This window comes from Myripristis murdjan, chromosome 1, assembly GCF_902150065.1.
Source record: "Myripristis murdjan chromosome 1, fMyrMur1.1, whole genome shotgun sequence".
Lineage (NCBI taxonomy): Eukaryota > Metazoa > Chordata > Actinopteri > Holocentriformes > Holocentridae > Myripristis > Myripristis murdjan.
Genome location: NC_043980.1, coordinates 1,180,788 through 1,206,433, shown reverse-complemented (window position 1 = coordinate 1,206,433; position 25,646 = coordinate 1,180,788). Strand labels below are relative to the sequence as shown.

The window sequence follows — 25,646 nt, the reverse complement described above, 5'->3', positions numbered from 1 at the left end:
GAGTTTGGCTTGTCCTGTGTGTCAGGACCCCCTCGAAAACAAGAAGGTTCATCTCAAGGGGTTTGTCAGAAACAAGTGAATGTTGTTGGTGTGTCAGGCTGTAATCAGACTGACTGACTGTCTGGATGAAGATGCATGTTGCTGCCGGAGCAGAGCAGCTCTGACCTTGTTGATATCTGAGATGAGTTTGCCCTCTCTGGGCATGTAGACCTTCTGGTTGTTGGCTCTCATTTTGCTCTGGATGGTGAAGAGAAGAACCTCCAGGTTTCCCTTCTCTGTGAACCTGAGGAGCAGAGACAGAAGGTTAGGAGACGAAGAGGAGGAGGAAGCAGAGGATGATGGAGGAGAAGGGGCAGAGGAGGTAGAGAGGATACCAGGGATCGACTATTATTGATTTTTTAGGGATGACACCAATATTGATTATTAGTAATCCAGGGCACCAATAACTGATATATAGGGCCGATATCTTTTGTAATAAATTTGAAAACTGCAGTGTAAAAATTCAGTGTTAGAAATAACGACACAAATGTTGCTTTGAATTAATTAATTATATTTAACATAATTATAGTGGTGAAAAATTGGTGAAAAAATACAAGAAAATTACCCCTCCTCCCTAGAAAATGCCAAAAAACAAGAAAACTATATTTAAAAGAGCTATTTCAAAGAAGATCTTTTAGGCATTTCTGCTTTTTTATTTGACACAGCAGAGACAGACGGGGGAGGGGACGACCTGCAGCAAAGGGCCTGAGGTCGGATTTGAACCCAGGACACTGCGGTCAGGACTCGGCCTGAACGAGAGGGACGCGCTTGGAAACATGGCCCCGCCCACTCGCTTTTGTTCAGTCTTAATGGTTGTCGTTTTGACCATCATGTCAATCAAAACTATGATACCGATTTTTGGAAACTCTGAATATCAGCCCCGCTAATCGGGACTGATAACTGGTCGGTCCCTGGAGGAGCAAGAGGAGGTAGGACACAAGCTGGAGGTTCTGTGGTGGAGGAGGTTCTAACTTGGGTGGTTTCTCCACGGTGCGGTACGTGTTGAAGGCCTGGAGCTGCTGCTGAACTCCAATCAGCGAGTTGGCGAACTTGCGGTTGTTGAGGATGATGATGGTCTGTTCGATCCACTCCAGCAGGTCTGAGGCCAGGGACTCATACTTCTCGATCATCTTCTCTGTCTCTATGGCGTTGTCCAGCACCTGAACACACACACACACACACACACACACAGAGGTTCAGGAACCAGGTGTCTTCTATGATGTTGCACCTTTTTCTCGTTTATCTGCTACATTTCTGTCTTGTTTTCTTCAGTCTGTTCTGTACTGGAAATTTCTGAGCCATTTTTTCATCTGTGTTATCCTCAATTGCACCAGCCGCACTGGGTGGTTATGAAAAAGTTCTTAGAAAGCGCCAGTGACACTGAGATGCTATAACTGTACCAAAAATACCCAGTGTTCACCTTAAGATCTATTATTGGACTAAATCAAGAATTGGACACTTCTTGCTGTTTCACGTGTTTCTTCTCTTGTTGTCCTCAAAAAAATTCCCTACCTTCTTTATTAAAAATATCATTCCTTTCTCCTTCTCAGTGACTCAGTGTTCAAATATCACCCAGCATACAAGAGGAATATTTTCCTCCATCTGTTGTTTGGTTACCGTGACTCCTGACTTGCCTCTTGTTTGCGTATTCTGGTGATCTAGGAGTTGAATCTTAATCTTGTTAGCCTCACTGTAAGCCACAGATTGTGAGTTTTGTGTGCTTGTTCCCACACTAATCTGCAGAAATCTGAAAACAAAATTTTCATGATGAAATGTCCACACCAGTGTTTTCAAACTGGTTTGGAGAAACTGGTCAAAAAACTGGCTTCAGGCTCTTTAACAGGCATGTGCAGAACAACACTTGGATCACTTTGCCCGGCATGCTGACTGGTTTCGTTCTGGATCACATGACATTACACGTCATACGTCACCAAACCCTACATTGTCAACGATTTCACCAAAACCAGCTTAGACTAAAACAGCATTTTAGTGTGGACAGAAGGACAAAATGTGACGGACCTTGCCGATACGTTTGCCCTCCACCTTCAGAGCCTTCATCTTAGAGAAGTAGTGGTAGTAGGTCACCACGTAGGTGATGACTGACTTCTCATCTGGATGGTCCACGCTGATATCTGGAACAAAAAAACATTTGTCCTGCATCACCATGTGAGGAGTGGCATCTGCCCTCTACAAAATGACTGACAGCACTGATGGACGTTAAAGAGACTGCAGTTCTCTTTAAAGGGACGGAAAGTAACAACAATCTTTCTGTTTTGAAGTAGAAAGGCTTTACATTTATATTATCATTTCATTTGTGCTGCAATATCACACCTGGATCAAACCCACACATCCACACATGTTCATGGATTAATTTTTTGCTAACACAATGCATCATCTGATATTGATATTTCAAATATTAGCAATAACCTATATTTGTGGCTGATACTCATTTGTAGTAAATTTGTAAAATGCAAAATTTGGAAAAAAGAAGACTATGATAATAATAATTACAATTAGATATTCAATTTACCAAATGTTTTTTTTTTTTTTAATTTTAGATATTTTCTTGATATTTTCTGAAGCTGAGCTCAGATGTCTTTCACAAGCTTTTTAGTAAAACTGAAGACATCCAGTAAAGCTGAAATAAAAACTATATCATATCGGCTATCATGTAGTTTAAAATTATGATACCGATTAGAGAAAAAGTCTGAATATAAGCAGTGATTATTGTCTGTGACTGATCATTGATCCCTAAATCACAAAACTAAGAAACATAAATAAAGAGCCGTGTCATCGGCGTAGAGTCCCTGTTATTTTATCCGTCCTGTAGAGGAGGGGGTTTGGAGACGTGGCTCACCCTCTGGGTCAAGCAGCTTGGTGAGGCCCAGATGTTCCTCTGCCATGTTGAAGGCGTTCTGCAGGTTGTAGTGGGCATTGGACTTCTTCAGCTTGTCAAAGTCAATCAGATCCGGTCTGCAAACGGACAGAAGTTTATTTACACCAAAGCACCACGGCTGTTCAACCACTTCAAAAAATGTCCGTCTTATATAGAATAAATCTGTCAGTGGAGTGAGAAGAGGTCACACTTCCAAGCAACTTGGTTGTTTCAAGGAGTACTTTGTCCTATTTTAGGATCGTCCCACTTGCTTCTAGAAGATCCTTTAAAGCACCAGATACGAGTGAAATCATCAAATGCTTTTACTTGCCTTCACAAAAACACAATGTTAAGAGTGTCTTTAATTTGTTAGATGTTCCGTTCTGGACTTGATTTGGGCTGACATGATACCAGAGGAACTTTTTTATTCTAATCCAGAGGTTCTCAACCTTTTCAGCTTGAAACCTCCCAGAGTGAAGCAGTGGCTGCTCACAGCCATCAGATGCAAGCGCAACTGCACAAAATGTTAAACAGATGTTAAACAAACCAAATGTTCATTTTTATTTTAGTATTTCTGGTTATTTTTCTGATTAGCTACTGGTCATGTTCATTATTTCACAAACAGAAAGATGAAATCCCTGATGATGAAGTGAAGTAAAGACATATTTTTCAGATTATAGGAACCACCTGGTTACTCTCTGGAGGGTCTTAAACCTCAGGATTAAGGACTAAAGCTCTGAGTCTAATACACCCAAAAGTGGAAGTTAGTCCTTCGGTTATTTTTGGACTGGAGGAAACTGAGGCAGCTGGAACGCAGGAGTCTGTAAACCGGAGCTGTGTGCTGTTACCTGTGTTTGTGGATGAGAGCGTTGAAGGCCATGCCGTCACGCCAACTAGTGGTGAAGTTGTGGATGTTCACATTGGGATATCTGGAACAACAAGGACAAACCACAGCCGCTGTTAGTGTCGACAGCAGCCAGAGGCTCGCAGAGAAGAGCCTGCACATTTCAGCTGTAACAGGGCTGCTTGTTTGAACGCGCTCCCAGTGTTTGGCACTGGTTCGTTTTCAGTATTTTAACACTTCAACATGGAGTACTGAACAATGAGAAACCTAAACCTCTCAGGTTGTGTGAATTTTGTTTTGGAAATCAATCAAATTTGAGTTTGGAGAGGAAGAATAATCGGAAGTAGTAGTTGTACAAGTGATGTGGGTCCCAGCATGGAGCCAGGAGGGTCGTGGGAAGGCGGATCAATGTGTTAATGTCTCAGTAATAAAGGACAGTAATTTTTAAATCATGCAGTGAGTCTAGACTCATGTTTTGCATCCACAAAACAGCTCAGAGTGGGATGCCTTCTCAGCCTCCTGACGACATGGACACATTTTTCAAACCGAGGGCAGCTGATGTGCCTCCAAACAGCCATGATGAGCGTTCCTCTCCAAAAGGCAGCACATGGGAAGCAGGATGGGTCATGTATTGATTATGGATTTGCAGCCTGTCGAGGACCTGCTGGTGTTTTCTTCATCAACAAATGATGATACATTTTTATTGATTTTCTCATCGTGAATGAGACGGTGCGCGCGCGTCCTCGCTTGTAAAAGTGAAAGTCTCACCCCGCCGTCTTCATCTGGCACCAGAGCAGCAGAGCGTCCTTAGCCGACCTCTTCTCCTTGTTGTCCTCTGTCTCCACACTGATGTCCTGGATCTGTCACACAAACACACACACACACACACACACACACACACACACCAAAATTAAACTGCTAGATCCAAGTCATTCTGTGGTTTAAACCTTTGAAACCTGAGCAGATTCATTTGATTTCTTTCAAAAACATGCGAGGAGAAAATACGATGAGAAACTGAACAAGAAATGACCCAAACGTTAGCAAGGAAAGTAAAACGTTTAAAAAAGGAAGATTAAAATGTCAAAAAAAAAAGTCCTAAAAAATGAAAAAAACAAGAAAATGACGTGAAAATTAAGACAATTTTCTCTCCTTTCAGGTATTTTTTTTTCATAGAGCTAATTTCCAGGTCTTCTGATATTTATCTGATTTCTTACAAATTTTTCAGGTCATTTCTTGCTTAGTACCTCGTTTCCTTTTTTCCAGAGTTTCTGGAGGAAATCAAGCCCAAATGTTTGTGTTTTAATTTTCGTCTAAACATCAGGACATCAGGACTCTGACATCCATCCAGCTCTCGAAGGGTTAATGAAGTCGGCGGTTGCCGACTGCCATGTGAGGCTTCAGGGCACTGAGGCAGGAAGAGAATCTAGTTCAAGTCAACATTATTTGTCCCGCAGGGCAGTGAGTTTTGCCCCCTGAATGTACAAAACATAGAAGAAGAAAAGAACGCTTGTTTTTCAGTGAAAGTGGTTCTGCTGTTACCCGGCTGGGCTGGGACGGGCTTCAAAACATCCCATGCAGCTCCTGAACAACAGAAACTTTACATCCAAGTAAAAACAAGTCAGCGGGATGTAACACAACTTTTTCATTCACTTAACATCGTGTGAGATGAATAACAGTCTCTGATCCAGAATCTGTGGTAAAGAGCTCAAACAGGAAGTGGGAGTGGCCGCATGTCGACCAGCTTGTCGGCAGCTCCACGCCGAGTCACATGACACCCCACAACACCCCCTGAGGAGAAACTGCAAAAAACTGCAGTGGGCGTGGCCTGGGAGGAAGTGGGCGTGGCCCATCCAGAGTGGCGTTCTGCTCTCTTTGGAGGTTTCGTGGCGTTTTGCGGCGTCCAGAGGTTCTGCTCTGTTCAGCAGAGGCTCAACACCGCCCCAGTGGACAAAACACTGAACTGCACTCTGTTTGTCTGAGATTTCTGTCTCTGTGATGCAACCCAGCTGCCCGGTGCATTATGGGTAAACTACGCAGTGAATAAGAGATTCAGAGGCAGTTTTATCCTGGAGGAAAGATCCTCTCTCTCAGGGGGAAGGAAAGAAGAGCTCGTACATTTTGTGCTCTGGGTTTGTTGTCACGGTGACAAACATAAAGACGTCTGTGTGGGAAAACATCTGCAGCGCGGCGGTTAGCCCGTCAGCTGATGGCTCTCAGAACACAGGAACGCCGGCGAGGAGCAACTGAGCAAGAAAAAGGACCTGAATGTTAGCAAGAAATTAGCAAGAAGATACAAGACGACCTGGGAATTAGAAAAAAAAAACATGGAGGTGACCAAAAACTAAGACCAAAAAAAGTCCTAAAAAAAAAGAAAGAAAATGACCTGAAAATTAGCAAACAAATATTTTTTCCCTGCAATATAATTTTAAATATATAACTAAAATAATTATAAATACAGCTTTCTGGACACTTTTCCATTTTTTGATCATTTTCTAAAAAAAAAATTCTCTCTCATTATTTATTTATTGCAATTTTCAAGACATTTTCTTTTTTTTTTCATTTTCTTGTAGCCTGTTGCTGATGTCTGATGTCGGGATGATTTCTCCGTCCCCGTGCTGCCAGAGGCCCAAACGCTGCGTTCAGGTGCCTCTCAACGCGCGGGACATCCGCCCAGGGCTGAAAGGGTTAAGTGTGAGCCGGACACACCGGGGCCGCCTCTGCGCCGCGGGGACGATTCCCTCGGCTCAAAGGTCGAGGCGGGAGGATGAGATCACTGGGAGGGGCCAAATCGCCACGACAACTATCTGTCGCCGGGCAGATATGAGGAGCTGTGAGGCTCGGACTTCGACCCGCGGCGTTGATTAACTTTTAGCACAGCGTCTGTCAGAGGGTTCATAAATATTCAAAACACCATTGTTCCTACACTCTGCATCTGTCTATGAATATGTTTATAGATAATATATATATTATAGCTGTGTTAATTATTTACTAATAAGTGAACACATACAGCTGATTGTCGCTTCACTTGAAAATGTTAAGTGCTTTCAAATATTTAAAAAAATCTAGTGAAATATTCATACATGTAGCAGTTACAAGCCAATGAGAATCCTTTAATTAACCCTGACCTGTTTGGAAATAGTCATATACCTTTATTGCAAATTAATAAATGATACAAGTTGAATTATACTTAATGCACGTGCTTTTTAAAGTTTGTACAGCAGATGTTTCTGCAGCCGACCCAATAAAGCTTTTCTGACTCTGATAAATGTGTGTGACCATCTGGGAAGTATTTCTGAATATGTTATGAATCTAAATTTAAAGAACATTTTTACAGAGTGTAACCAAGCAGCTGGTGTGTGTGTGTGTGTGTGTGTGTGTGTGTGTGTACAGACGCTTTAAAATGCAAATGAGAGTATTTGGCCTGCGTCTGCCAAACATTCAAAACTGAAGACGTGACCTTGAGTGAAGCAGAGCCTCAGATTATAATCTCAGCGTGTCGTGGCCAGACGGTGTGTGAGTGTGTGTGTGAGAGTGTGTGTGAGAGTGTGTGTGAGAGTGTGTGTCAGCTCACAGGAGTGTGTCGAAACACGGCGGGAGGCGTTGTTGTGTTTCAAGTTCATGCATCAGAATCACTCAGAATAAATGTATTTGTACAAGACCTTTCTTAAAGATTATATTTCCCATATTTACTGATTTAGTTTTGATGTTGTCACTTTGATTCAATTTGTCTGTTTTGTGTTTAAATTTGACACGTAAATAATTTTAATACTCGACACAAACCCAAATATCACTTCAAACGGGTCGAGTCTGCAGCTCAGTCAATGAAGAGCGAGGAGTGTGTGAGACGGGACGGAGTGTGTGTGAGACAGGACGGAGTGTGTGTGAGACGGGACGGAGTGTGTGACGTATTCCCACCAAAGAGTTTGCTTCCACCTCGTGGGCGTCAGCTGATCCACAGGAAGCGGAGCGTGACGCCGCCTAACCAGCGGAAAACAACGCTGCGACGAGCTCAGCTGCTTTCCACGCTCAACAACAACCAGAGGCTCCACACACACACACACACACACACACACACACACACACACTTCCTCACCTGGAAGCGGAGGATGATGGTCCAGATGAGGCCCAGCGTGAGGCGGTGGTTGCCGTCGACGATGTCGTGGGAGCCCATGTTCTCCAGGTGAACCCGCTGCTCCTTCAGGAACTGCAGGGCTTTGTCCACGTTCTCCAGGCAGTGGATACGCATGCGGCCCTTGGTGGGTTTGGGCTGGAGGGGAGAGGACAGGCGGGTTAGACACGGGACGTCCCGCTGAAGACAAACAGCACATTCACATAACAATAATAATGACAATAACTTTATTTATACAGCACTTTTCACAACAATGTTAGAACCTAATGATGAAAACCACAAGCAGCAGATTAACCCTCCTGTTATGTTTGGGTTCAATTTGACCCCATTCAATGTTTAACGTCTCTAAAATGATTAACGTCATTTTTTTTGTTTTGTTCCTAATGTAATGGGTTCTACCGGGTAAACATGAAAGTCACATGATGATATGTTTTCAATGTCCTGTAAATACTTTGTAACGCATCGGTTATAAATAACAAAAATCTTTGCTTAGAAATAATATAAAGCCATTAATACACCAAAAATTAATATTTCTTTCCAGTTTTAGGTCAGTCAGTGAGATTTTATGGTGATTTGAATATTTTTCCATAGTGGCGTAACAGGAATACTGGATGTATAAGTGGGGGTGGGGGGCTTATGATTTATTTAAAGGGCTATTTAGGTCATCAACAAAGAAACATAACACATAACACATAAACTTTGGTAACAATTTTAGTTATAATAATTTAGTGGAGGTTTAAACTGCTGGGGTCAAACTGAGCCCAAACAGAAAAGATGGAGGATTAAATGCGAAATACAAACTGATAAAAATAAAAGAAAATTACAACAACAACAACGACAACAATAATAGGAATAAAATATCCAATAAGACATCCTACTGCAGGCAGATCATGGAAACAGATCGTTCATTCGTAGATTACAGAAAAGCATTGATGTCGATGAGAGCATGAAGTCATAAAGTTATGAAACATAAGTGCACAGGCGTTACTAAGAACAGCTGATCATATGATCGACGACAGGGCGCTGCTGAGCGGGTGGAGACACGATGTGGATCGAACATCATCAGGGAGATTATTCCAGTCGGACGGTTGCCATGGAGACGGCAGGACCAGAGAAGAGGAGCTGCGTGGAGCGTCTCGGCCGATAATCAGACGAGAAAATTATCCATAAACTGGATAATTGAAATGTATGGATTTAAAAATAAACTGCAGCTGACGACGGGAGACGCCTGATCCGAGTTTCATACGTGATGATGAGTTATAATTATGAAAGGACAGACCAGAGCCACTGCAAAGTCTCTGCATGTTCAGTGAAGTCAGTGAAATCTCAAGCTTCTCAAAGTTCAGACAGGAAGGTCCAAATGTCACGTTTTTTTCATTGAGTGAAAGTTGCACTTTGTCCAGTTTTCTCTGATGAATTATCAGAAAACATGCAGCACCTCCAGGACGCCAGCGCTGATTTCTGTTCCTCTGAGTCTCAGACATGAAACTGCTCCAGTTCTGCTGCTCAAACTTTTCCCAACATACTGATGTCACAGGAAAAAAATGTCTTGAAGAAAAAACAGATTTTGGTTCAGGACTGTGACTCTGAGGATGGATGTAAAACTGACTCGGCTGCAGGTTTGAACAGAGCTCAAGTTTGTTTTTCAGCCCTGAAAGTTTCATGTGGTTGTTTCTGTTAGGAAGGAAGTTATGGGGCTCAGAAATGCTGGTGAAAAAAAACGACGTGAATCTGAAAGCTGAAAACTGAATGTTAGAGTTTGCCTTGGCTTCACTGAATATGCAAAAGATATTGTAGGGGGAAAAAATGAGCTGATTCTGAGGCGGTCAGGTGGGCAACACCTGCTGAATTTCCATGGAGCGACGCTGTGATGAGCTGCTGAGAGGAAGACGATTCATTTTGGGTGCAGCCTGATATCCAACATCAGGATAATCCAGGCTGTTCCAGAGGCCTGGGCTGTCCAAGTCAGTTCTAAAACCAACAGGTGAGCGGTGAAGAGAAGCTGAAACAGGGCAGGTGTGACGCTGCCGTGGTGACTTAGGTAAAACTCTGGCTCGGACACGTTTTGGACACCCTGAAGCCATACAGTCATGTCATGCCGATGCGTGTAAACTCAGTAAAACAGTAATCCAGACAAAGGCGATAAAAAAGCATGAATGACTCTTTGAAGATCATGAAAAGTAATAAAAGATGTCCGAGGTGTTTCCCAAAGCAGGACGGAGCCGGCGCCTGACCCTGGGACCGGAGACCAGGACCAGACGTCTGAGGGATTAAAATAATATAATACTCTACGCTGATGATGTCATTTTTTACCGACAGACATGAAGTGTCTGCTCCTGCTCCTGCATGGCCGGAGGGTTCGGGTTAGGGTGATGTGGGTTAGGATCAAAACTGGCTCGGAACATTGCAATCATGGGAAAGTCCAAATTTATCCTCAATCAAAAATCACTGTACTTTCTTTATTGTTCACTTGTTCTGCCATACTTAAATTATTGTGTTGAAGTATGGGGGAACACCTACAAAAGCAACCTACAGCCACTATGCACATTACAGAAAAAGAGCCATCAGAATAATTGATGATGTAGGATTCTAGGAGCACACAGATTCACTCTTCTTAAACTACAGGCCTTGTTATGGATACAGTAAAGTACAATACAGCACAAATCATGTATATAGCAAGACGTAATCTATTACCAGTCAATGTTCAAAAAGTGTTTCTTGACAGAGAGGGGGGATATGACCTGAGGGGGCGTTATAACTTCAAGAAACCTTATGCAAGAACCACCATGAAGAGTCTGCGCATGTCTGTCTGTGGGGTGGATTTATGGAATGGTCTCAGGATTGATATAAAACAAAGTGCAAACATTATCCAATTCAAGAAGATGTACAAGTCCAGGATCACTGAGAAGTGCAGGGCTGAGAAGGGATTACCTTGACCGTGACCCTGGGTGAGTTTTAGGTTTTATCTTTGAGTATAACCCTGGCTGTGATTCATGGGACGTTGGATAAAATAAAAAATCATGTAAAAAAAAAAAAAAAAAAATCATGTAAATGAATGACTAGATGAGAAAGGGTAAGAAATAATAAGTTTACACTTCCTCCTACTCTTCGAACATGCATCATATAATCTGTGTCGTTACTGTTATTCCGTTGTACAGCCTTTTTTAATTTATTGTTATTTAGCTTGTTTGCTGCAAAGTCTCTTTTGTTTTTGCTCAACTTGTTTGTTAATTTTTCACTTTGTTTTTATTTATTTTTTTACATGTTTGAAATAACTAAACTAATCTAATTTAATCTAAGGGTTAGGGTTAGGGTGAGGTGGGCCGGTGGAGCAGACGGCTGGTTCCTCAGGGAGCGCCGAGGCGACAAAGTCCACCACCAAACGGCTGCTGGGGTCGGGTTCGGGTTAGGGCGTATCTCTGTTTTATCTTGCAGTGATAAGCAGATGCATCATGGGAGGCAGGGCGTGGCGAGGCGGCCTGACGCACCGCTGCCATCACCTCAAAGCCACTCTGGTTGTGTTATATTGATGCTGCATAACAAACTGGATTCACGCTGTAATCACTAAAATGAGACTGGATTTTGTTTGTTAATTTTCTGGTCATTTCTTGCTAATTTCCTCCTCACCTGTTGCCCAGGTTTCTCAGAGAAATCAAGTGAATTTGCTGGGAAAAATAGCAAGAAAATTACTGGCACATTAGTAAAAAATTAGAAAAAACAAATGACCAGTAAATTTGCACAAAAAACCTGAAATGCCTGAAATTGTCAAAGAAATCTCGAGACATGAAGTTTGTTTTCCCCACAAACATTTAAACACAAGAAACCTGACGTCAGTCCAGCTTCACTGAACTGTTGTTTGAATTTTTAAATATATTTTAAAGTATTTTTGCTCGTTTTCTGGTCATTTCCTTTCTGTCTTTCTGTCTTTCTTTTCTGTCTGTTTCTTCCCTGCTCTTCCAGTTTGCTTTTGGCTGATATTTCACCTTCCCCCCACCAACAAATTCACTTCCTGTCTTTCAAAGACATGAGAGACAGGAAAACAAGTAAATTAGTAAAGACAGTAAAATTGGCAAAAAAAAAAAAAAAAAAAAGACCTGAACTTTATCAGCAAAATATTTTTTTAAATGACCAGATGACAGAATCTCTAATGATTAAAATTCTATATTTACACATTTACAGGTCAGATTAGTGCTGGATCTACGTCAGAGAGATATGTTGGTGTGTTGGAGTGTGTGTGTGTGTGTGTGTGTGTGTGTGTGTGTGTGTGTGTGTGTGTACAGAGGCAGCTGTCTTCCTGAATGCAGCACGGGAAACAAACCAGCAGCCAAGTGTCCTTGGTGTCCAGGAAAGGGAGCAGCCATCAGAGGCTGTGTGTGTGTGTGTGTGTGTGTGTGCGTGTGTGTGTGTGTGTGTGTGTGTGTGTGTGTGTCTCACCAGCCTCTCTCCGGACAGGACCTCCAGCAGCTTGATGAGCATGCGCCCGTCCCGCAGGTCCATGTACAGGTCTGTGATGCGACATGACACTCTGGACAGGTGAGAGTTCACCCACTTAGTGAAGGTCTTCTTCTGCACGGCCTCGCGCTCATCTGCACACACACACACACACACACACACACACACACACACACACACACAGAGAGAGAGAAAGAGTTAGTTTGAACATCAAAGAAGGAAGACAAACAGAACTGGAAAAGGCAAAGTTGAGAAAAAACTTTCAGAGCTGAAGCTGTCAGTCATGTTACTGAGGAGTGACATCACTTCCTGTGGACTGCCAGGTGTCCAACGCCAACAAGGACACACACACACACACACACACACGCACACACACACGGTCACGTGAAGGTCGTCTGCAGCACACAGAGCTCAGGCCAATCTGATCACTAATCAATACCCTGCATGTCACTTCCTGTTTCCTGTATTGATTCTGCCTGCGTGGCTCCTCCCCCCTGCAGAGACAGGAACCTGACAGGCCCCGCCCCTTCGAGCAGGTCATGTGTCCAGGTGTCGACCTCTTCGCTGACATCACGGCTTCTTGAGGAGCTATTGTGGTGTTTGACCTCTGACCCGCAGGAAACAGGAAGCCGTGAGCAGGAAGGATCTCCTCCGCGGAACGGGAAGCCCCTGCTCCCCACGGGCCGTCCCGTACGCAGAGGCCTGCGGGTTCGAGTCCCACCGAGGCTCCGCCCACTGCTCTCTCTCAGACTGTCAGAATAAAAGGCTCGTGTCTGGGTCCCAATCGGAAAATTTGACGGAGCAGAGCTTCATTATTTTACTTTATTTCTTTATTTCTAATTATCGATCTTCATTTATTCGTTTATTTGTTTGTTTATTCATTCGTTTGTTTTCCTCTGTTGTACTCCTTGGTCTATCCTTTTATAATTTGGATTTTATTCTGAAGCGCCAGAAATCCGGACTGAGGGAAAAGATTTACACAAACTTAGATCCACATTTCATTTTTATTGATCATACATACTTTTTATATCCTACCTATTGTCTTTAAAACACTGTTACGTTTGTTCGTCTGCTACACAAATAACATCTTGATTGATTGATTGATTGATTGATTGATTGGGGGCGTGGTCACAGTTGCTGAAGTTCACCAAAATAACAGATCAAGTATTGATGTATTGATCTGGTGCCGGGTCTCTGTCTCAGATCAGCTGGGCTCCTGTTTCCACAGCTTCCGCTCGTCGTTCCTGTTTGGTCCTGAAGGAGTCGAGTCTCTCTGCAGGAGCCCGGCGGCCCCGGCGGCCCCAGCGGCCCCGGCACATCTGACCCAGCCTGAGAGGGGCGGAGCGTTACGACGGAAGGATATGAAGCTGTTCCCGTGTTCCATAATTTTCACGTTGATACCATTTGTAACACAGATTGGGTGTAAAATTTAATCATTTTTTAAAGCTGGAAAATAAATAAAATTGGTCAGAAATCCTCCAAAATGCCAGATCTCAGCAACAAACTGGACGGGACAAACAACACAGACGTCCTGAACAGGAAGGGCCAAAGTGGTCTCCACCTGCTGAGACGGCTGAGGTCCTGTGGAGTCTGGAGGACACTTAAACACCTCCTGTGACTCGGTGGTGGGACCTGCAGCCTCTGCAGTCTCTGCTGGGCTGTGGAGCTCTGAGAGGGACAGACTGGACCCGAGCCCGAACCCTAACCTGCTCAGGAGAGCCGGCTCTGTCCCCGACTGCCCTCTGGACTCCATCGAGGACGTGGGACAGCTGACACCAAGCTGACACCGACCATCGAAAACCCATCCCACCCCCTGCATGAGCCGGTGGGGCCCTGAGCAGCACCTTCAGACCGCTGCACCGGCCCTGCAGGAAGGAGGGTCCTTCCATGTCAGATCGTCACTGTGGCGTCTCAGATCTCAGTGACATTGATCCCACAGTTAGAAAAACATGTTTTATGAACACTTTTTTATGAAACAGATTTTTGGCGAGTGTTCAAAGTGAGGCCCTGCCATGTGAGTTTGGTCAGTTTTCGGCGAACTTCAGTTGACGACTTGCATTTTGGCACACCTTCACTGTGCTGTAACTTTATTCATTTTCATCCTAGAGAATTGAAACTTTGCATGTTTACTAAATCAGAAATTCACTTTTGGTCAAAAATAGCTGAAATTAGGAATTTGCTTGTTTCAGATACAGCTTCATCAGATGTGAGATTTTCTTAGAAATTCCTGAGGTCATGGTGACAGATGCATGAAAACTCTGCTGGTCTGACTTGGAATGACCCAGGAACGTTCCCACAGGTCCTTCATCCCCACTGCAGTCAGACTGTCCAGCTCCAGGGCTGATTAAAGCTGCACTGTGATGGTTCACACTGCTTCTGTTTTTACAGACTGTTTCTGCACAATACTGCTGTTTTCTTTTCTGCACTGCCTCATATTGTGTATAATGTATTATATTATATTGTGTATAGTGTAAACTGTGTCCCTTGTTCAGAATCGTCTCTCCTGATGCTGCTGCCTGTAACGCCTGAACTTCACCTATGGGGATAAATAAAGTGTTATCTTATCTTATCTTATCTTATTTTATCTTATCTTATCAAGACCTCGAGGAACAGCACAGAAACATTCAGGCTTTGATTTGATGTCAAAAACTTTTCACATTTGGAGATTTCTGTAAGGACTGGATGTTGAGCGTTGTGTTTCTCCTTGAGCTCCTCTGAACGGCCTCGCTCTCTAGTTTGTGTCTGTAAAGTCTGATGAGGCTGTGATTCTCCTAGAGGTCACTAGAGGTCATTTTCTCCAGCGACGTCCAGTTTGACAAAAGTCTCTGCCTGCAGTGAAATGGCTGCTATGGGGGCCAACATCATCACACAGGAATCAAATGTGGCTCATTGAATCCACAAGAGTCTCAGCTTTCCAGTCAAAGCAACTGATGCAGCTCCAAGACTGTTTAGGCCCCAGTCTGCACTCGTCGTTTTTGGTTTGTTTCTGTCTCTTCCCCGTTTTAAAAGCCTTCCTTTCTTGTTCAGGTCAGTCTGCTGCTGTCTGTGAGTCTGCCGGGTGTGGCGGCGAGGATCACATCACATCGGGGTGGGGGGGGCGGAGCTGGCTAAAGTTCCCTCTGAGGTCGCCCGGTTCAGAGGTCGCCTCCCCTCCCCGCGCTCGGCCGACATCCTGAGCGATGAACGAGTCAGAGGAAAGGAATGCCGTTCACTTCCTGTTGTGCTGCCGAGGTCGCGTCACGCCGCCGTCTGAGGCGTGGACGCCCCGCACAGCCTCACACCTTCACCACCACCGGACTGGACTGCAAGTCACTTCACACACACACACACACACACACACACACACACACACACACACACACACACACACACACACACACACACACACACACTCTTCCTAGATGCTTAAATGCTTGTGAAAGGCGTAAAGCCACAATTTAATAACTTTCTACAGTTTTTGGTTATGCTTAGTGTTTAATATATAATTTGCGAATTTCCAGGTATTTTTGTGGTCACTGCTCACTGTCGAGCAGTTTATTTATTTATTTATTTATTTGCCTTTTTTTTTATCAATATGTCGGTCCTTTCACAGAGGAGAGCAGCTGAAGTTGTTTGTGGATGTGGTTGGAAACGCTCCTGTTCAGTTCGGTCAGCAGGTCACAAACAGCTCCAGAGGGTCCCGTCCCGCCGGCCCCCGTCCCGCGGGCCCCGTCCCATCCCGCCGCCCCCGTCCCGTCCCATCCCACTGGCCCCCGTCCCACCGGCCCCGTCCCATCCTGCTGGCTCTGGGTTCGTGGTTTGGGTCCTCAGTGCGTCTCGGGTGCGTCTTTTATCCCATCACCTGAGATGCAGGTGAACAGCAGGCGTGGGGGGGGTCTGCGCCCACCAGATCAGACGGACTGAACAGCTCTGTCACTTCCTGGGATTCAAACCGGCAACTTCCTGTCAGTCGGCTCAGAAACGCAGGCTGGCAGCAGGGGCTGATGGGTAATCCAGGCCTGCCCTTCTGCCAGCGGGACGAGCAGCCTGAACATGATCTGATCAGCTCTGTGAGAACAGAGGACCACTGTGTGTGTGTGTGTGTGTGTGTGTGTGTGTGTGTGTGTGTGTGTGTGTGTGTGTGTGCGGATGGAAGGTCTCTCCTAGCAGACAATAGCAGCTCTTCACTGGAAAGCTGTGTTTGTCTCAGTGTGTGTGTGTGTGTGTGTGTGTGTGTGTGTGTCTGTGTGTGTGAGTGTGAGAATAGTTTCATTAACCCTCAAACTTGAGGGTTAATGAGGGAACACACACGAGTGTGTGTGAGTGTGTGTGAGTGTGTGTTCAGTGTTAACCTGAGCAGCACACAGCGGGACGGGGACACCGAGGGCCCGCCTGTGTTTTTATATTTCCACTCGTTCAATCAGCTCGGAGGATAAAAAAGTGTTTGAGCTGGACGGGACAGGAGCTTTTTTGTCTCGCTGCTCCGCTCCAGTTCCAGCGCCTCAGTTTCCTGCGGACAGCGAATGCAGCACAGGGCAGCGCGGGGTCGCAGGTCAATGATTAACAACAGAGATCCAGCAGGAAACAGCAGCTCGTTCATTATCAGGCCAGAGGACAGCTTTACACCATGAAGACACACACACACACACACACACACACACACACACACACACACTGGTGCTTCACTGTGTGATTCACCAGCAGCAGCCACATGCTGGAGTGTTCCTCACACACACACTGACACACCATAACATGTTACACCCTATATCCATGAGAACTGACCTGGGACCAGCTCTGTAACACACTGTCACACACTGTCACACACTGTCACACACTGTAACACACTGTAACACACTGTCACACACTGTCACACACTGTCACACACTGTCACACACTGTAACACACTGTCACACACTGCAGCCACAGTGTCACTGTTAGAGTGTTGGTAACAGTCTGTAACAGTGTTGGTTTGTAACGCTCTGGAACTCTTTAGAAATGAGCTGCATTTCTGTGTGGCTTTTCCAGCTGCACTGTTTCCCTCACAGTCACACGAGCTGCCCATCAGGAGCAGGTTCAACACTGTAACACTGTAATACTGTGACAACACTGTAACACTCTGTAACACTGTGATAACACTGTGACAACACTGTAACACTGTGACAACACTGTGACAACACTGTGACAACACTGTGACAACACTGTAACACTCTGTAACACTGTGATAACACTGTGACAACACTGTAACACTCTGTAACACTGTGACAACACTGTAACACTCTGTAACACTGTGATAACACTGTGACAACACTGTGACAACACTGTAACACTCTGTAACACTGTGACAACACTGTGACAACACTGTAACACTCTGTAACACTGTGATAACACTGTGACAACACTGTAACACTCTGTAACACTGTGACAACACTGTGACAACACTGTGACAACACTGTAACACTCTGTAACACTGTGACAACACTGTAACACTCTGTAACACTGTGACAACACTGTGACAACACTGTAACACTCTGTAACACTGTGACAACACTGTAACACTCTGTAACACTGTGATAACACTGTGACAACACTGTGACAACACTGTAACACTCTGTAACACTGTGACAACACTGTGACAACACTGTAACACTCTGTAACACTGTGACAACACTGTGACAACACTGTAACACTCTGTAACACTGTGATAACACTGTGACAACACTGTAACACTCTGTAACACTGTGACAACACTGTGATAACACTGTGACAACACTGTAACACTCTGTAACACTGTGACAACACTGTGACAACACTGTAACACTCTGTAACACTGTGACAACACTGTAACACTCTGTAACACTGTGATAACACTGTGACAACACTGTGACAACACTGTAACACTCTGTAACACTGTGACAACACTGTGACAACACTGTAACACTCTGTAACACTGTGACAACACTGTAACACTCTGTAACACTGTGACAACACTGTGACAACACTTTGACAACACTGTAACACTCTGTAACACTGTGACAACACTGTGATAACACTGTGACAACACTGTAACACTCTGTAACACTGTGACAACACTGTAACACTCTGTAACACTGTGACAACACTGTGACAACACTTTGACAACACTGTAACACTCTGTAACACTGTGACAACACTGTGATAACACTGTGACAACACTGTAACACTCTGTAACACTGTGACAACACTGTGACAACACTGTGACAACACTGTAACACTCTGTAACACTGTGACAACACTGTGACAACACTGTAACACTCTGTAACACTGTGATAACACTGTGACAACACTGTAACACTCTGTAACACTGTGACAACACTGTGACAACACTGTAACACTCTGTAACACTGTGATAACACTGTGACAACACTGTAACACTCTGTAACACTGTGACAACACTGTGACAACACTGTGACAACACTGTGACAACACTGTAACACTCTGTAACACTGTGACAACACTGTAACACTCTGTAACACTGTGACAACACTAACACTGTGACAACACTGTGACAACACTGTAACACTCTGTAACACTGTGACAACACTGTGACAACACTGTAACACTGTGACAACACTGTGACAACACTGTAACACTCTGTTAAAGTGTGACAACACTGTAACACTCTGTAACACTGTGACAACACTGTAACACTCTGTAACACTGTGACAACACTGTAACACTCTGTAACACTGTGACAACACTGTGACAACAGTGTAACACTCTGTAACACTGTGACAACACTGTGACAACACTGTGACAACACTGTAACACTCTGTAACACTGTGACAACACTGTAACACTCTGTAACACTGTGATAACACTGTGACAACACTGTAACACTGTGACAACACTGTGACAACAGTGTAACACTCTGTAACACTCTGTAACACTGTGACAACACTGTGACAACACTGTAACACTCTGTAACACTGTGACAACACTGTAGCACTGTGACAACACTGTGACAACACTGTAACACTCTGTAACACTGTGACAACACTGTGACACCACTGTAACACTCTGTAACACTGTGACAACACTGTGACAACACTGTAACACTGTGACAACACTGTAACACTCTGTAACACTGTGATAACACTGTGACAACACTGTAACACTGTGACAACACTGTGACAACAGTGTAACACTCTGTAACACTGTGACAACACTGTGACAACACTGTAACACTGTGACAACACTGTGACAACACTGTAACACTCTGTAACACTGTGACAACACTGTGACAACACTGTAACACTGTGACAACACTGTAACACTCTGTAACACTGTGACAACACTGTGACAACACTGTAACACTGTGACAACACTGTAACACTGTGACAACACTGTGACAACACTGTGACAACACTGTGACAACACTGTGACAACACTGTGACAACACTGTAACACTCTGTAACACTGTGACAACACTGTAACACTGTGACAACACTGTAACACTCTGTAACACTGTGACAACACTAACACTGTGACAACACTGTAACACTCTGTAACACTGTGACAACACTGTGACACTCTGTAACACTGTGACAACACTGTAACACTCTGTAACACTGTGACAACACTGTAACACTGTGACAACACTGTAACACTGTGACAACACTGTGACAACACTAACACTGTGACAACACTGTGACAACACTGTAACACTCTGTAACACTGTGACAACACTGTGACAACACTGTAACACTGTGACAACACTGTAACACTCTGTAACACTGTGACAACACTGTGACAACACTAACACTGTGACAACACTGTAACACTGTGACAACACTAACACTGTGACAACACTGTGACAACACTGTAACACTCTGTAACACTGTGACAACACTGTAACACTGTGACAACACTGTGACAACACTGTAACACTCTGTAACACTGTGACAACACTGTGACAACACTGTGACAACACTGTAACACTCTGTAACACTGTGACAACACTGTGACAACACTGTAACACTCTGTAACACTGTGACAACACTGTGACAACACTGTAACACTGTGACAACACTGTAACACTCTGTAACACTGTGACAACACTGTGACAACACTGTAACACTGTGACAACACTGTGACAACACTGTAACACTGTGACAACACTGTGACATCACTGTAACACTGTGACAACACTGTGACAACACTGTAACACTGTGACAACACTGTGACACTCTGTTAAAGTGTGACAACACTGTAACACTGTGACAACACTGTGACATCACTGTAACACTGTGACAACACTGTGACATCACTGTAACACTGTGACAACACTGTGACAACACTGTAACACTGTGACAACACTGTGACACTCTGTTAAAGTGTGACAACACTGTAACACTCTGTAACACTGTGACAACACTGTAACACTCTGTAACACTGTGACAACACTGTAACACTGTGACAACACTGTGACATCACTGTAACACTGTGACAACACTGTGACAACACTGTAACACTGTGACAACACTGTAACACTCTGTAACACTGTGACAACACTGTAACACTGTGACAACACTGTGACATCACTGTAACACTGTGACAACACTGTGACAACACTGTAACACTGTGACAACACTGTGACACTCTGTTAAAGTGTGACAACACTGTAACACTCTGTAACACTGTGACAACACTGTAACACTTCCTAACGCTCTGTAAGGCTCTGTATCACTCTAATGTTCTGTAACTCTCTGAAACACTGTAACACTCTAATATTCTGTAACACTCTGTAACACTCTGTAACACTCTGTAACACTCTGTAACGTTCTGTTACACTGTAACACTCTAATATTCTGTAACGTTCTGTAACGCTCTGTAAGGCTCTGTAAGGCTCTGTAACACTCTAATATTCTGTAACGCCCTGTAACGCCCTGTAACATTCTGTAACACTCTGTAACGTTCTGTAACGTTCTGTTACACTGTAACACTCTAATATTCTGTAACGCTCTGTAACACTCTGTAACGTTCTGTAACGTTCTGTTACACTGTAACACTCTAATATTCTGTAACGTTCTGTAACGTCCAGCTGATGTGGAGACAGAAACATCACAGCGTCTGATTCTCTGCTCGATCAGGATCATCCTCTTCTTACACAAAAACAATGCTCTGACCTAAGTGTGTGTGTGTGTGTGTGTGTGTGTCTCTGTGTGTGTGTGTGTGTGTGTGTCTCTCTCTCTGTGTGTGTGTGTGTGTGTGTGTGTGTGGAGCAGCGAACAAAGAGCAGCCTCCTACCTTGCAGCTGCTTGAATCTTCCCTCCAGCTGGTTGTAGTTGAAGGGGAGCTGCTGCGGCGGGAAGCCGGGCTCCGCCTCCCCCCACTCCACCTCCATGAGCCCCGAAACCCAACGCACCCCGACACAAAGCCCCGACACACACACCGAGACCGTCCGGCCGAGCGCACAACTGTGTGTATGTGAGCGAGTGAGACAGAGAGAGAGAGAGTGTGTGTGTGTGTGTGTGTGTGGAGTGAGAGCAGCTCTGACGAACAGCAGCTACATGCTTCCCTCCCTGTTCCCTCCCCACACACACACACACACACACACACACACACACCTCCCTCAACTTGCAAAGTAGTGGGAAGGGCAGGGAGGAGGGAAACACCCCCAACACACACACACACACACACACACACACACACACACAGTCCCTGTATGGTTCAAGTGTTTTTAAAACATAAAAACTGTTACAGAAGAAGAAGAGTGAAGAGAAAAAGATCAAAACTGATTTTTTTCTTACAATCCAGACAGCTGTGTGTGTGTGTGTGTGTGTGTGTGTGTGTGTGTGTGTGTGTGTGTGTGTTGGGGGTGGAAACAGAAGGTTGTAATTTCACCAGCCAATGGCTATGCAGCTCCCTGATGACATCACTGTCTCCTGTACCAGCAGGGTGTGTGTGTGTGTGTGTGTGCCTGGGTTAAACCAAGTCTCCACAGACTGGGGGGGTTGGAGGGGTGGAGTGAGGGGGTGTGTGGGGGTTCAGAGTCCCGGCCCATTTCCCTGTATTGTTGTTCGCTCAGGAAAAAAAAGAGAAAATCACATTCCTGAGCAGGAATAATGCAACTTCCTCACAACGCAAAACCACAAACATCCTGCAGCCCGACCCCCCCCAACACACACACACACACACACACACACACACACACACACACACACTGCCCCCCCCCCACATCATCCCAGACAAAGCAGCGGTCTGCTCCTCCTCCATTCAAACACAATGCTGAGGCGAGCCGGAGCTAAATCTGATGACTTCACTTCCAAAACACAAACCAGCCATCGCTCAAAACGCACTTCAGGCCCAGAAATCGTTTATTTCACTCCTTCTTTTCTGTTTCTGTTTCATCTGAGTGAATTATCCAAAGCCAGGATGCTGCTGTTTGTCAGACTCACAGGAACAGTGTGTGAGATAGAAACTGAGAGGAAGGAGAAATAGGATATAATCTTCCTGAACACAGTTTTTACTCGTGTCATCTGAGCCTGGCGCCACGATGACGAGATCATCAGAGACACTTTCATAAATCTCAGCAATTTGCAACACCAGGGGCAGCAGTAAGACCAATGGGAAATAGATAAAAAATAATATGATAATAAAATAATAAGGCTGAGGCATGACTATAAATAAATAAGTGTATAAATAAATAAAAACTGTAAATGAAAGGTTAAGATAACAAGATAAAAAATAACATACTAAAAGAGAGATGTATAAAAGTAAAAGCAGAAATACAAGCTAAGGTATGAAAAAAAGAACAAAATCCAGAATATAAAAGGACAGACCAGGAGACAGAGCAGACGAAACTAAATAAATACATTTTGATTAAAAGACCACAGGGTCTGCAGGAGGCTGCAGGGACTTGGACCGATTTTCGGTTGGGTTCTGGTTCTGACTTGCAAGGTCACAGTCATCCCACATGGTTGGGGTCGTCCTGCAGGTCGAGGTCATCCAGCCTGGTCAGGGTCGCCCCATGTGGTCGGGACATCCCGCCTGGTCGGGGTCGTGCTACGTAGTCGTGGTGGTCCCACGTGGTTGGGGTCATCCCATGTGGTCGGGGGGCCTCCTGCAGGTTGAGGTCGTCCCACGGTGTAAGGGTCACCCCATGTGGTCGTCCTGCAGGTTGTGGTCATCCCACACGGTCGTGGTCGTCCCATGTGGTCGGGGTCGTCCCGCCTGGTTAGGGTCATCCCACCTGGTTGGGGTCGTCCTGCAGGTCGGGGTCGTCCCGCCTGGTCAGGGTCGTCCTGCCTTGTTGGGGTCGTCCTGAAGGTCGGGTTCGTCCTGCCTGGTCGGGTTTGTCCTGCCTGGTCAGGGTCGTCCCGCCTGGTTGTGGTCATCCCATGTGGTTGGGGTCTTCCCACCTGGTTGGGGTCATCCTGCCTGGCTGGGGTCATCCTGCCTGGCTGGGGTCGTCCTGAAGGTCAGGGTCATCCCACCTGGTTGTGGTCATCCCATGTGGTTGGGGTCGTCCCACCTGGTTGGGGTCATCCCGCCTGGTTGGGATCGTCCTGAAGGTCAGGGTCGTCACGCCTGGTTGTGGTCGCCCCACCTGTTTGGGGTTGTCCGCCTGGTTGGGGTCGTCCCGCCTGTTCAGGGTTGTCCGCCTGGTTGGGGTCGTTCCACCTGTTTGGGGTCGTCCCGCTTGGTCGGGGTTGTCCTGCAGGTCAGGGTCGTCCCGCCTGGTTGGGGTCGTCCTGCAGGTCAGGGTCGTCCCGCCTGGTTGGGGTCGTCCTGCAAGTCAGGGTGGTCCCGCCTGGTTGGGGTCGTCCTGCAGGTCAGGGTTGTCCCGCCTGGTTGGGGTCGTCCTGCAGGTCAGGGTGGTCCCGCCTGGTTGGGGTCGTCCTGCAGGTCGGGGTTGTCCCGCCTGGTCGGGGTCGTCCTGCAGGTCGGGGTCGTCCTGCAGGTCGGGGTCGTCCTGCAGGTCGGGGTCGTCCCGCCTGGTTGGGGTTGTCCCGCCTGGTCGGGATCGTCCCCCCTGGTCGGGGTCCTCCCACCTGGTTGGGGTCTTCCGCCTGGTTGGGGTCGTCCTGCAGGTCATGGTCGTCCCGCCTGGTCGGAGTCGTCCTGCAGGTCGGGGTCGTCCCGCCTGGTCGGGATCATCCCGCCTGGTCGGGGTCGTCCCGCCTGGTCAGGGTCGTCCCGCCTGGTCGGGGTCGTCCCGCCTGGTCGGGGTCGTCCCGCCTGTTCGGGGTGGTCCCGCCTGGTTGGGCCGCCCTCTCACAGGAATGTTAACTGGCTAAGGGGATTAGGCGCTGCTGTCTGCTGGGCTCTGTGTGGTTTCAGTGTGAAGAGTTCAGATCAGCTGAGCTCGCCGTCAGATGACCGGGAGTCACAAATGAAATTATCTCAGACTGAGGCTCAGTGTTCGCTGACGCTGCGTCAGTGACTCAGCACAACGCCGAGCATGCTGGGAAACTACAGCTGTAACCGAGGAGTCGGACTTGAAATGCTGAAGCTGAAGTTCAGCTGCAGTTCAGCTCAGAGAGAAATCCAGGCTGTGTGTCCAGGCTGGGCCAGGGCTCAGGGTCAGGGTCAGGGGTCATGGGTCAGGGGTCAGGGGTCAGGCTCAGGGTCAGGGCTCAGGGTCAGGGTCTGAGTTAGGGTCAGGGTCAGGCTCAGGCTCAGGGGTCATGGGTCATGGGTCAGGTTCAGGGGTCATGGGTGAGGGTCAGGGTCCAGGCTGCTGCAGGTTAAATGTCCTGTGAGCGTCTTCATCTGCTCTCTGCATTCACCTCTGTCTTGTCAAAACATCTCAGCGTTGATATTGTTTTGTGAATATTAACTGATGATCTAATTTATTTTTATCTCAGATGTTTGTTCTTACGAACAAAGCTCGTGATGTCAAATGGCATTTTGTTGTGCACTGGTTTTGTACACTCGGCGGGCCGGGGCGCACAGTGGGGGGCCTCATAACAAAATTTTGCTTCGGGCCCCGGTTTGGCCGAGGGCCGCTCTGACAACCATGATGCCTTCAGGGCCTGGTCATGAAGTTGAGGCCGGCTTGTTGTTGGGATCAGCCCTGATGAGGACATGCTGCTGTGTGACCTGCACCTTATGTTCCTGAACGCAGCTCTGAGGCTGTTCAGGACCAAGGCCTCTCCTCCTCCTCCTCCTCCTCCTCCTCAGGAATGCAGGAAAACAGAGTCATGTGAGGAGCAGGACGCTCGCTCGGCTCTCTCTCTCTCTCTCTGTGCGGTTGCCGGCGGTAGCAAAAAAAAAAAAAAAAAGTTCTGTTTCTATTTTCTGAGCGTGGCTTTGTCGTGTCCAAACACAGACGCACTCAGAGGACG

At 45.9% G+C, this 25,646-nt stretch overlaps 1 protein-coding gene across 2 annotated transcripts in view; it reads right to left on the bottom strand.

The window, feature by feature from the left end:
- LOC115366275 (spectrin beta chain, non-erythrocytic 1) overlaps window positions 1-25,646 on the bottom strand; it is a 69,578-nt gene that overhangs the window by 29,181 nt on the left and 14,751 nt on the right. Inside the window, exons 1-9 of one of the 2 annotated variants that reach the window (XM_030062810.1) lie at window positions 21,604-21,703; window positions 12,322-12,473; window positions 7,852-8,025; window positions 4,527-4,618; window positions 3,763-3,843; window positions 2,897-3,012; window positions 2,059-2,171; window positions 1,012-1,199; window positions 166-283 (exon numbers count right to left, since the gene is read on the bottom strand). In XM_030062810.1, coding sequence (XP_029918670.1) covers window positions 166-283; window positions 1,012-1,199; window positions 2,059-2,171; window positions 2,897-3,012; window positions 3,763-3,843; window positions 4,527-4,618; window positions 7,852-8,025; window positions 12,322-12,473; window positions 21,604-21,700 — 1,131 coding nt within the window. In that variant the 5' untranslated portion in view covers window positions 21,701-21,703. Of the gene's footprint in view, window positions 1-165; window positions 284-1,011; window positions 1,200-2,058; window positions 2,172-2,896; window positions 3,013-3,762; window positions 3,844-4,526; window positions 4,619-7,851; window positions 8,026-12,321; window positions 12,474-21,603; window positions 21,704-25,646 lie in introns of those variants that run through there. The other variant, XM_030062034.1, reaches the window with a different exon arrangement.